Source organism: Halichoerus grypus, chromosome 7 (genome assembly GCF_964656455.1).
Source record: "Halichoerus grypus chromosome 7, mHalGry1.hap1.1, whole genome shotgun sequence".
NCBI lineage: Eukaryota > Metazoa > Chordata > Mammalia > Carnivora > Phocidae > Halichoerus > Halichoerus grypus.
In genome coordinates, this window is record NC_135718.1 from 15,813,433 (window position 1) to 15,825,728 (window position 12,296).

Consider the following 12,296-nt stretch of genomic DNA (forward strand, 5'->3'; position numbering starts at 1 on the left):
AGTTCTCCCCTTTCCCTCGCACCCCCACAGGCTTTGAAACTTGCCTTTTTATGTAGTTTTAAAGTTTCCTGGTACAGAATATTATTTATATCATAAATACCAGTTTTGCAAAGATTTCTCAGGATTCATGAGGCCTAAAAACTTAACGTGGCTCCACTCATCGGTAGAAGTAACGTCAGAATAATCAGTGACATTTTCTTTCTAGATTATGAAAAATAAGCCCTATTTTCCTAACCCAATTTACACTGGGTTCCTTCTCACGTCCTTTGATTCTGAGTACATGCCCTTGAGCGTATTTTCATAAATGTTTACACTGTAATTCTCAGCAGCCTGAGGACCAGTTGTCGCCTAGAGCATCTGGGGGCTTTGCTGGCTCTCTGGACAGTCACATTTGTGCAGGCTGCACGTTTTCTGTTTCTCACAGTCCTGACTTGGATCCCACCATGCTTAACACATACCTCTGTAATTAAATTTAGTACTTGCAGCTTCTTTACCTCTAAGACATTAATGCATGTATTACATGGCCAAGAACATGTGGATAGGAACTTACATCAGCTTTTCCTAAGGTATATAACGTTTCCAAGATCTTGTGATGAAGCAAATATTCCATACACGGCCCTGTCACTCCGAACTCTCGCTCCCGTTCTTCCTGTAGCAAAATACCTAACATCTGGTCCAGATGAGAGGGAATATTTGTATCTGTCACTGGGGCTTTATCATCTAAATAATAATAAAAAAAAGTTCATCAAACATTCAAACAATTTAAAACTGCCTATTTGTACCTAAAATGCCCTTGATATTTCTCTATTCCAATTCAAAATGAGAGAAAAATCTGAACTACACACTAAAGTGGTGTATAATTGGTATGTAATTATCTTTGGTATATAATTATCTTTGCCAGGATGTAGGTGATTCTTTTTGCCATGTTCTTATTCAAAAATGGAATCAGTATTCTGAAATATATTCTATTAACTAATGTCTATGTATAATTCAAAATAAGAGCCATTTATACAGAAATGGGGACATGATCAAGAAAAATACACATAACATCAAAATTTTTTATACACTTACAATTAAAAACAATTTTTTTTCAAACAGCTAGTTCAGAAGTTCTGAACTTTTAGATCTGAATTTTAAGTCTCTTTATATAGAAACAGGTTGGCCTTAAACATCAAGCTGAATTAGGTAGGATACACAGAAAGGGCAGGTTCTGTTTTTGTTTGCTACTGAATCATGTCATCAGACTGGGAAGTCAGACACTTACAGCCCCTAATTCATCTCCATCTGTGAAAACATGAGGAGCCCAAAGAACAATTTCTGGCATCTCTCATGAACAGACAACTATTCCCAAAGCCAAAACTTCTCCTCAGGAGAATTCTTATTAAGCACTATTGATTTTTTAAGATAAAAATCCATTGATACTTTTTCGAGTTCACAATTGGGACTTAAAAATCACATGGTTTTATCAACTTACCCTTACTGTACGAGGGCTAAATTGCTCTTAATAGAATGTTTAAATACAAAATACACTTGGAAATGCCAAGTTCTTATTTATGTCTCTACTATAATTTCCTTAGTACTCCATACTATGTGCAACACAATCCTAGTATGCTATATATTTGATGATGTTGCTTTGCCTGTATGTGTGCACATGTATGTACGTACACACACACACACACACACGCACACACACGCACAGTGTAAACCGTAACACTAAGCCCTATAGAGAGAACAATGGAAAGACAGGGGTCACCCTTGTTTCCAAGGATGACACATGTACCAAATTTGATATACAATGCGGCAGGTACTAAAAGCATGGGGCCTGGAGTTAAGACAAATTGCATTCAAATCTTGGCTCTGTCGCTTGTAGCTGGATGACCTTGGCAAACTATTTAAGCCTCCGTCACCACCACCTGTAAAATGGGGGTAATCAACACTAGGAAGTGTTGTCATATGATTTCAATGAAACCATGTGTGTAAAGCTCAATGCCTTCGCACACAGTAAGAATTCAAGAAATGTTAACTTTTGATGTTTCATTTTGTATTCTTCTAAAACGAGTGGCCAGCCACTAACAGAAGATAATTTGTAAATTTATTTGAAATTTGGGGTTTTTTTTTATGTTTTTTCCTCTTTAATTGCAGACTTTATATAAATACTCCAGGAAAGAATGAATGTTCAAGTATGGTTTGATTACAGTTATCAATGGAGAAAAATGACCAGAAAGGCTTTGTAAATTGAGAGACAAATGAATTGTAAATGTGACTTGACAGGATTAAAATCCTAGCTCCCTAGAAGGCAAGACGTAGTTTTTGCCCTCTACCCCCTTCACTCCTAAGCTGCATGTAGGTCTCTGTGCCTCTATATGCTTTTCCTTCTACCTGAAATGCCTTTTTCCTCCTCCTGGATCTTGCACCTAATCATCCTTTAAACCCCATGTTATGGACTCTGCCTTCTTCTATTTCTCCCTTCTTTGTTCTCTCTGTGCCTGACACATATACACACATTCGTCCCATACTTTATTATAATGTACATACTTGTTTCTACTAAACTGCAAAAAAAAAAATCATTTAAAGCAAGAACTTAAAGCCTTTCCCTTAAAGTATTTCCTTAAAGCTATGGAGGAGTGAAAAATTCACCTGGGCTAAGGAATAGTCATTTGAAAAGGCAGCTCCTCTCAAAAAACTTTCCTACAGATCTGCTGTCTAAATATCCAAATTAAGGTAGAAATTATATTTTATGTGGAAAGGTATACATATATTTTGTGTCTAATTTTTACTTATTATACAACTATAAAGGATTTTTTGTTTTAAGGAATTATCACCTACGACCCCATCAGCTTCCCCAATCAGACTGCCTGAATACTCTATTTCAGGAGGTGCCAGACTCTGGCCTATGGGGCAAATCCAGCCTTACTACAGGTTTCTGTTGGATTCGAACAAAGAAACACTATTCTTTTACAAACTGTGGATGGCGGCTTTTGCACAACAGAACCGAGCAGTTGCAAGAGAGGCCACAGGACCCACAAAGCCTAAAATATTTACTATCTGGCCCTTTACAGAAAGTTTGTCAACCTTTGACCTATGTATTTCACATTCCCCTTACTCTCCATACTTCTTATTCACTGAGAAAGATAGAAGCAACCAGAAAAAGAACTCTTGAAGACTCTGTAGACCACATCCACCCTCCTTCTTCATCTATACGTATATGCTCTGCTTTCCACACCTTATTTTGACGGATGGACTGTCCACATGCCTATTAAGGCTCAGCCCTCACTTGTGTACTAGACCCCACTCCCCTTGCCTATTGAAGGGTATTGCTCAGAAATGATTGCATCTGACTCTTGTCCACCGCTCCCTCTCTACTAGATCATTCCATCAAAGTACAAACTAAAATATCTTCCATCTTGGGAAAAAAAAAAAAGTAAAACCCTCTCCTGAGGGGCACCTGACTGGCTCAGGCATAAGAGCATGTGACTCTTGATCTCAGGGTTGTGAATTCAAGCCCCACACTGGCTATAGAGAGTAAATAGATAAATAGATACTTAAAATAAAACCCTCTCTTGAAACCACATCTCCCCTTGGCTGATGCTCCATTTCTCAGCTCCCCTTCCCACTGACCTGAGAGAGCAGTCCATACACATTGTCTATAAAGGTTTTGTGTCCTTTTCTCTTAAACATAATCCAATCAGGTCTCCTCTCTCTTCCTTGCCATTAAAAGGGCTCTTATCAAGTCCACTAATGAGCTCCTTGCGGCTAAGTCCAAAGATCCTTTCTTAGTCTTCATTAACCTGACATCAGCGTCATTTGACACAATCAATCCCTGTCTCCTCTCCTAGCCTCTAGGACACCATTCTCTCTTGGCTGTCTTCTACCCCACTAGCAAAAGTGGTTTTCTTTGCTATTGTTTTCATCATCCCAATGTCTGAGCATTGGGCCCGAGGGCTCCATTTCTGAACATCTCTCTTCCATCTATCCTTACTCCCTACAACATCTCATCCAGTCTCATGGCTTTAAATCCTACTTACATGTGATGACTTCAATGTCAATCTCTGCTTTAGAACTCCACCTTAAGTTCCAGATTCCTATTTCCAACTGTCTACTTGACATATCCAATTGGACATATAGTTGGCATCTCGAATTTAACATGTCCAGAATACTCTTACAAACCTGTTCTTCCTGCAGTCTCCCTGTCCTGGGAAGTGGCCTTTCTATTTTCCAACTGCCTAAGCCCAAAACTTTGGAGTTTCCTTGACTCAGTCTCTCATACCCAACATCCAATCTGCCAACAAAGCTTTCTGCAAAATACACCTAGAATACAATCTCATCTTACCAGCTCCCTGGTTTAAGCCACCATCATTGCTCAGACCACTGCAATAGTCCCCTAACGGTCCATAGCTTCACCTCTGCGTCTTTCCAATCTAATTTTTTCTCACAGAAGCTAAAACAGATTATGTTATATGCCGCCCAAAACCCTCTGATGGTTTCCCACCTTGGAGTAAGAGTGAAAGCCCTTATAATAGCTTATAAGGCCCTTTGTGACTGCATCTGGCTCCATCTGATGTCACCTCCTCACACTTTTCTCCCTGTTCACATTACTCTAGCCAAACCGGCTTCCTTGCAGTTCCTGGAGTATGCCAAGCATGCTGTATGCTCCAGCCGCACAGTTTCTACACTAGGTCTTCTTCCTGAAACCAACCCCCCAGGCTTGCTTCCTCTTTCCTTCAGATTCCAACTGAGAAGTCTGCTCGGGCAATGAGGCTTTCTCTAACCTACAAAAGCCAACTGCCCCCCTTCCCCCATGTATATACTTCTATCCCCTCAGCCCGCTTCATATCCCCCTCAGCCCTTGCCATCTGACACACTATGTGTATTTGTCTATTTTGTGCTCGCGTCTCCGTCGTCAATATATAAGCTCTATTAGGACAGGGATTTTGTCTGTTTGATTTACTGTTCTATTGCTCAGTGCCTAGAACAATGCCTACACATAGTAGGTGCTCAACAGATACATTTTTAAAGTGAATCTAAAAGAGGAATTAAAAGTAAAATAACTTGTTTATAAATTTAAATATAAAATAACTTTGAAAACTAATTTGAAATATATTTTAGTATTTCATAAATTTTGTTTAATTAACATTAGCTTTATTTCTTACCCGAAGTCTCTATGTAGTAATGGGTAATTGCCTTCCAGTGATAAACAAAATCTTCTTGCAAAGGAAGAGAAGGTGCAAGCTACACAAACACACACACACACAAAAAGACCACAACAATTAAGAAAATGGCATTAAACGTTTCCCATAAAGTATAACTCTGTATTTGTCTACTAATAATACAAAAGCAGCATAAAAATAAGGGATGAGCTTTAATTTGATTCTATGTCAGAATATCAAAGAAAAACAAAAGGAGTCAAAATCAAGAAAGTAAAAATGATTTATTAAGAAAGAGGAAAAACGTATTTATCAATATTATTATTAAACTACAAGGACTGGGACTTTTTTTTCCCTCCCCGAAACTGGTTAACTATACATGATTTCAAAAGTAATGGTGTTGAGTGAAAAGATGCAAAATCCTATTTAAATTATCAGTAAAATGAAATTATCAGGAACCAGGGATCTTTGTACCTAGGACTTTGAAATGCAAAACAGTAAAAAGCTGCTATGTAATTAGTTACACGTCACCATTACAAAAACATATACCAAAGTCAACCACGTAATCTGATTAAAACTGTTCCCTACTTTCAGTGACATACAGATGTAAACCTTTTCTTTTTAAGCCTGGATTAGGCAGTGCATATTTTTAGCAAAATACCTATGTGAACAAGACACTACCAATTTAAATTCCACAAAGCCAAAAATGTTTCACTTCAAAGTATTCAAAATTTACTTCAAAAATTTTAAGACCAAAATTATATGCCTTCAGCCATCTCATAGCCAACCTGCCAAGTATTTCAAATGTGGTGTTAAACAGATAAAAGACCTAGATGCACCTTCCACAACACTGTCTTTTCCTTAAACAGAGAGAGAGAGAGAGAATGCTCTCCCAGTCCTACTATTCCCATAAATACTGGTCAGAAAGTTCACAGTGGATCCAGCTTACTTAAAAACAACCAGGTTTCTATTCTGGCAACCTAAAGCCTGGCACAGTCATCTTTCATTCCCAGATACTTCATCTAAACTGATGACCTCGGGAATCATGTTACTCCTGTCCTTCTACGTGTTCCATTTTGATTTTTTGTGTCCTCAAGCAGAGATCAAAGTCTGAAATCCTAATAAAACAATCTCAAAACTATTGGACAAATTATAAACACTGGTCATAGACACATTACGCCCTTCAATCCCGATGAAATGTCCTTAGGGAAGAAGTGGACCTCAACATTTCGTGGCAATCGCCAATGTTTTAAGGCTCGCTCTCGTGCTTGCCTGTGTGCACTGCTCTGAATCACACTGGGTTAAGAGATCTAAGTATCCACCTCATTTCCAAATAGAGTGCTAGGAAATTTCCAAAAAGGCTTTAAGATCTTTAAAAGTAGTTAAAGCCTTTGGGATTGCTATCCTTCAAGAAGAACATGGCAGAGAAATTATTTGGGAGACACTGAGAAAAAAAATTAGAAAGAAAATTAGAAAGTGTTACCTTGGAAAGATGGATTATCTTCCCAAAACTTTCAGATTAAAAAAATGTTTTAATCAGCTACTTGTTTTTAGGATCGTCTTCAAAATATGTCAAAATGCTCTTGTTTTTTTTGGACCTGGTTTTTTATACACCATCTTTCTATAGTTAAATGTATTAACAATTGGGATAAACTCAAATGAAATTTGGCGTTTCAGAAAAAACTACCTAATTTCTTAAGTGTAAATATTGCAATTTGTTAAATTTTTCTGAGGGTATCTCCTTGGTCTGTGAGGAATTACAGCATCCTTGCTCCAGATTATTTTACCTGTGGGACTTAACTCCATTTCCAAGTTAAGTCACTAGATCAGAGGTCATACAGGATTTGTGTTAGGACCTTTGCTGTTCTAGTCCAACTCAAAGCAGGATGGTGTTGCTTACCTGTGAATACCTCTCTTCCAGGAGTTTGATTTAAGTAAGAAATCTATTTAAATAGACAGGGAGACAGTTCCAAATTGCTAACAACTTAATAACAATCTCGTTCAAACATGAGTAAGTTTCCTTATTTATATAAAACTTCCTACTAAAATTTGTCTTTCATTACTAATTCTAACATGCAAATTACCTGTTTTATCATTGCATAAAATAAACACTCATGTGATGGGTAAAAATAAAAAAAGGAAGAGGTGTGTGAATCAGCATGAGGGGATTCTCACTTGAGTTCACTTTTTGCAAAACAGAGATTAAATTTTTGAAAATTCATGCAATCACACTCTCAACCAAAACTGGACCTGAGTGCCTACCTTGGGCATGGCTTTCTCTGAGAAGCCTTGCCAGACTTCCTGCCGAGGATCCAGTCCTTTCCACAAACTCTGTGGCACCCTCTCCCAGCCTGCTCGCTCTCTTAGCCCTTATCCCACATTTGTCATTGCTGATCTCCTCCACTCGATCCCGAACTCAACAAGGGGCTGGGATCGTGTCGTCTCTTTCATCACTGACTTCCCGGTTGGTTTTCAACTCAGTCATGGCACAGAGTAAGCATTCGGTGACACTCACTGAGTGATTAATACAATGACACAGCAGTTGCTGTCATTTAATGAGTACTTATGTGCCAGGCACAGTGCTGCAAAGTTGACAATTCCTGTATGGTCTTAAATGATCTTACAATAAACTCCGATTTTCCCCAAACTCCTATTAAGAGCCAAAGCCAGTTAACTGCCTCACCCAAGGGGAAACACTGCTTGTAACTAGAAACCCAGACTGTCTTTCTCCAGAAGGCCTACCACACAGAAGGACCTACAGCAGTAACTCCGAGGAGAGCCAGACATCTGCCACATAAGCCCCATCTGCTCACTCTCTCACGTGTCTCATGAACAGTCCACACCCTGATCTTCAAATGTGCTTCTTCCTTCCAACTTCCCTAAGGCCCCCCTATCTCCCCACCCTCTTCCAAGTCCAGCTCAAGCCTCCCTTCCTCCAGGGAGCCTTCTCCAAGCCCTCCAATCCTAACTGCTTGCCCCCACAGAACTCACTGGCTGAACAATCATCCAAAAATTAATAACAATGGTTCACATTAATGAAGCACTTACTATGTACCAGGCACTGCACTAGGCACTTCATATATATTATCTCATTTTAATTTTCACAATAATCCTATAAGATTGGTATAATTATTTCCATTTTACAATGAGGAAACTGAAATGTACAAAGATTAAGTAATTTTCCCGTGTAGAAGGGAGGGACGGCTGCAGGACTGAAACCTTATTCTGGATGGCTCTGGGGGCTAGGGCTCACTCTTGTGCACTGTTTAATTTTTAGCTTGTGTATTTGTTTCGTCTCCCAAATTAGACTGTAAGCATTGTGAGCAAGGACGCAGGTATACCGTTTGCTCCACACTGTGCCACGCTTTCGTGGTGGGCTCATAAAACATTAGCTGAATGACTAAAGGATGAAAAGTTTGAGATCCCATCAGAAAAGAATACACTTAAGAAGACACTACATATGTATGATTTGAGGTTTTAATTCCCAGGACAGAAGAGCTTTTAAAAAACTGCCGGTCCCAACAATCATCAACTCTTAACTGTAATTTGAAAAGAAAAGATTCAAATTCTGAAGGATGACTTCCACTGAATTAACCAGTTAAAGTAGATAAAACTTTCTTCCCTTATCCTCTTGGGATAAATCTGCCCTCAAAGGGTGAAACTGGCTGAAATTTAGAAAGAACCAGCTCCTGGCAGATTACCTAGGACAGACTAGGCCCTCAACAAATATTTAATTGTACTAAATGGAAAGTGTTTTACTCGTACTTTGGAGAAACTGTGCTAACATGATCTAGTCCGACCTAGGAACTAACTACAAGATTTCACTCTTATGACATGTGGCAACAGATTAACAAAATGGATTCACTGCAAACTTACTGGCCAATCATTTTTATTCTGAGGGAAGACTCACTTCTGAAAAGGGAAGCAAGAGTTACCTTACAGTTTTTGTTTTTGATCAAGGTATGAATTTCTCTTCTAAACTCAAAATGTAATCGGTCAGCTCAGTAACACATTTTCAAGTACTAATCTTGAAAATCTTATACATTTTTTCCTTTTACTAGTTAACAGGAAGTAAGAAGAAACTATTAATTAAACAATAAGGAAAACTCTACATGTAAACCTCATTTAAATGAAAATGTTTATCTGGTCAACCCTAAAAAAAACATTGGAAGATTTGAAGGCTGAACCACAATTGTACAAAGAAACCTATAAAGTAATAGTATCAAAGTGGCTGAAAACAGTGACACTTCAGGTCATGTCAGCACCTGCACACAGGATAAAGTCCCACCTCTGAAAAATCCAGATAATTATGTTAATTGCAATACTCTATCAGAAAATGCTAATTGGGCATACAAATTAAAAGGAGTAGAGAGAAAAGCTAATGAAATGAACTGATGAATGATAAAAGTAGTTTACAGAAGAAAATGCAAGGCAAATAAATAGAACTGAAAAAATGGAAACCAGTCTTGGGCTAGGCAAAAACATTCTTCAAATACCACAAGAATGGCTTATTTATCGTTATGTATGAGTTCATCCCCAAGAGAGAATGTAAAAAGGAAAAAGTTTGCCAAATTTTTTTCTGATTTAACCTATCAAGGTAAACTGGAAGGTATCACAGCTGAAAACATTAACTCTAATCAAATAAAAACATTAGTTTTCTAAATGCTATGGATCAGTTACTAGGACTAGATGAACATAATCCACTCTTAATTTTTTCTCACCTCAGCAAAGTAAAGAAGCTGGATATTACAGAGCCAGAGTCAGACAATTTACATGGGTAATTTGGCAGATGCTAGCATATACAGTTATAAAAAGATAATGAGGACAGAAAACACAAGCCTCAGGATAAAAATTAGTCTTTACTGGGAGAGTATGAAAGCTATCTTTCTTTTTCTAAGTACTTACTTTGGTAAATATCAACCTGATAGGTAAAGGATGTAAATAATGTAATATATTTTTTATTCCCAATTACCTCAGTATTAACCTGTACTCAATGTTAAAATTAAGGGATTTTAAGTTAAAGAATAATATAAAATGTAAATGCCGCTGTTTTTATAAATTTCGGTTAAATTCTTTTAACATAAAGTTGCTGTAGATTGTGTATAAGAAGGGAAAATTAAAAATTGTCCTAAAGTCTAAAACTGTCATCTCCATGTGTAGTACTGCTCTTCATTCATGAAAACCCTCTCTTTGATTTGATACACGTTTTCCCAAGAACTTGTGGTAGAGCTTAAATGATTTTTAAGCATTTCCCACGTATCACTTAAAATAACAATTGTACTAAAGTTTTGTTTTCATATTTAATTTTAAAAATCCATTTTATTTTTATCTGACCATAAAAATGGTTCTATCGCAGCTGGCTTTGTGTGTGTGTGTGTGTGTGTGTGTGGATTTCAAGGTGCTATATCACACAGTCTAAACATAGAAAGAAAATGACATTTTTTAAATTAGCAAAGTACTGGTTTCTTCCACAGGATGCGTTTTCCAATTTGGGCAACTCTCCCTGAGTAAAGAGAAACAACCAAAGTAAAGCAAACTAGACCTCTTATTATGAAAACAGAGCAAGGCATTTTCTTTTACTTCTCTTCTGTTAGTCTGTTTGGGTATTTGAATGTCTCTCTGTGCTGGTGTCTAAAACCCTCAAAGGAGAGTGTCCAGGAAGAGAAGACAAGAAAGGAAACAGATGGTCTCGCTGCTCTGCCGGGGGCTTGGAAGGGTCTAGACCATACTCGACCAGACCCCTCCAAACTCCCATCTCACAACAATCAATACAGTGCAGCCGAGTTCGGCCGTGAGGCCTGCGGAGGCAAAGCCAGCAGGATTACGAAACGGGGTCTAGAGGGCTGCCTCCTCCCAGAGTCGCCCCCACCCCCCACCCCCCACCCCCAGCAGGGGCACACCTTCCTGCCCACCCCACCTTCCAAAGTCAACACAACACCAAGCCAGACCCAAGCCCCAGCCAAGTCTGGCCATTTCTTTTGTCCTGCTCCACGCTGACCACCTTTTATCCGGAGCAGCTTAACGGTCCGGGAGTCCGGGGGTGCGCCCTGCGGCCCCGCCAGGTGCTCCCGACCCCCCGTCCCCATCCAGGACTCAGGCGACCCCCGCGCCGGCCCGGAGCGCCTGTCCTGCCGGGGCACCCCCGCCCACCCTCCCGCGGACGCACAGGGACCCGCGCCGGCCCGGGGCAGGACGGCGAGGAGGGGGCCTGCTCCGAGCCAGGCCCGAGGCCCCGGAGGCCCCGCCGCGCCCCGGAGCGCCCGCCCCGGCCTCGCCCCTCCGCGGGAACCGGGCCGCCGAGGCCCAGGCCGAGGCCGCAGGGAGCGTAGGCCGCCGCCATCCCCGGCCTGTCGTGAGCCCGCTGCCCGCGGCCTTACCGCCTCCACGGCGTGCTGCAGGATGGAGGTGAACTTGGAGAACATCTTGTCCCGGGACTGCAGCAGCCTCTCCCGGGACGACCTGGAGAGCTCCTCGATCCGCCGCCGCCGCCCCTGTTGCGGCTGCCGGGGCGGCTCCAGAGTGAAGGCCGGTGCGGGGCGGGGAGGACGAGCAGAGGGCCGAGGCGGGCTCGGGCCCGGCCGCTTCGGGGGTGCGCGGGCGGCGCGGCGGCTCCGGCGGGTGCTGGGACGCGGCGGGCGGCGAGGAGGGCGTTCGGCTCGGACTCGGGACCCCGCGACGCTCCGAAGGCGGCTGAGACTCCGGTTCGGACACGGTGGCAGCCCGGCTCGTGTTCCTTCCGCCCGCTCTGCCCGCCGCGGCCTGCAGGGGGCGCCGCCGCGGCCCGGGGAGGCCCCGACCGGGCCTGCCCAGCGGCGGGGCGGCTGGATGCCGCGGGGGCGGGAGAAGCGGCGCGGAGAGGCCGCAGCGGGCGGGGGGCGGGAACCGGAGGGGTGCGGGCGCCGCCCTCTCCCTGCTCCCGCGCGCCTCGGACACTGTCGTCTCACGTTTGAAAAATTCAGCCGGCTTCCCAGTTTTGTTTCTGCGGGGGCAGTAACAGGCCGATTTTGTAGGGAAACGTAGCCATATCTGTACATAATATTCCGAGGTTCGTCTTTTAAGGGCAGATTTGGGAGACTCGTAAGAAACAGTACAGTATTCCTAAGGCAAAAATGGTCCGTGCATTTAAATGCTAAGAATTAGAACAAATCAATT

General features: G+C 41.6%; 1 protein-coding gene across 1 annotated transcript in view; it reads right to left on the reverse strand.

Annotated features, from left to right (window-relative positions):
• Window positions 1-11,971, reverse strand: part of FHIP2A (FHF complex subunit HOOK interacting protein 2A) — a 34,237-nt gene extending 22,266 nt beyond the window's left edge. The window contains exons 1-3 of the mRNA XM_036075726.2: window positions 11,522-11,971; window positions 5,151-5,229; window positions 551-720 (exon numbers count right to left, since the gene is read on the reverse strand). Of these exons, the coding sequence (XP_035931619.1) occupies window positions 551-720; window positions 5,151-5,229; window positions 11,522-11,566 (294 nt within the window). The 5' untranslated portion in view covers window positions 11,567-11,971. The remainder of the gene's footprint in view (window positions 1-550; window positions 721-5,150; window positions 5,230-11,521) is intronic.
• Window positions 11,972-12,296: the final 325 nt, after the last annotated feature.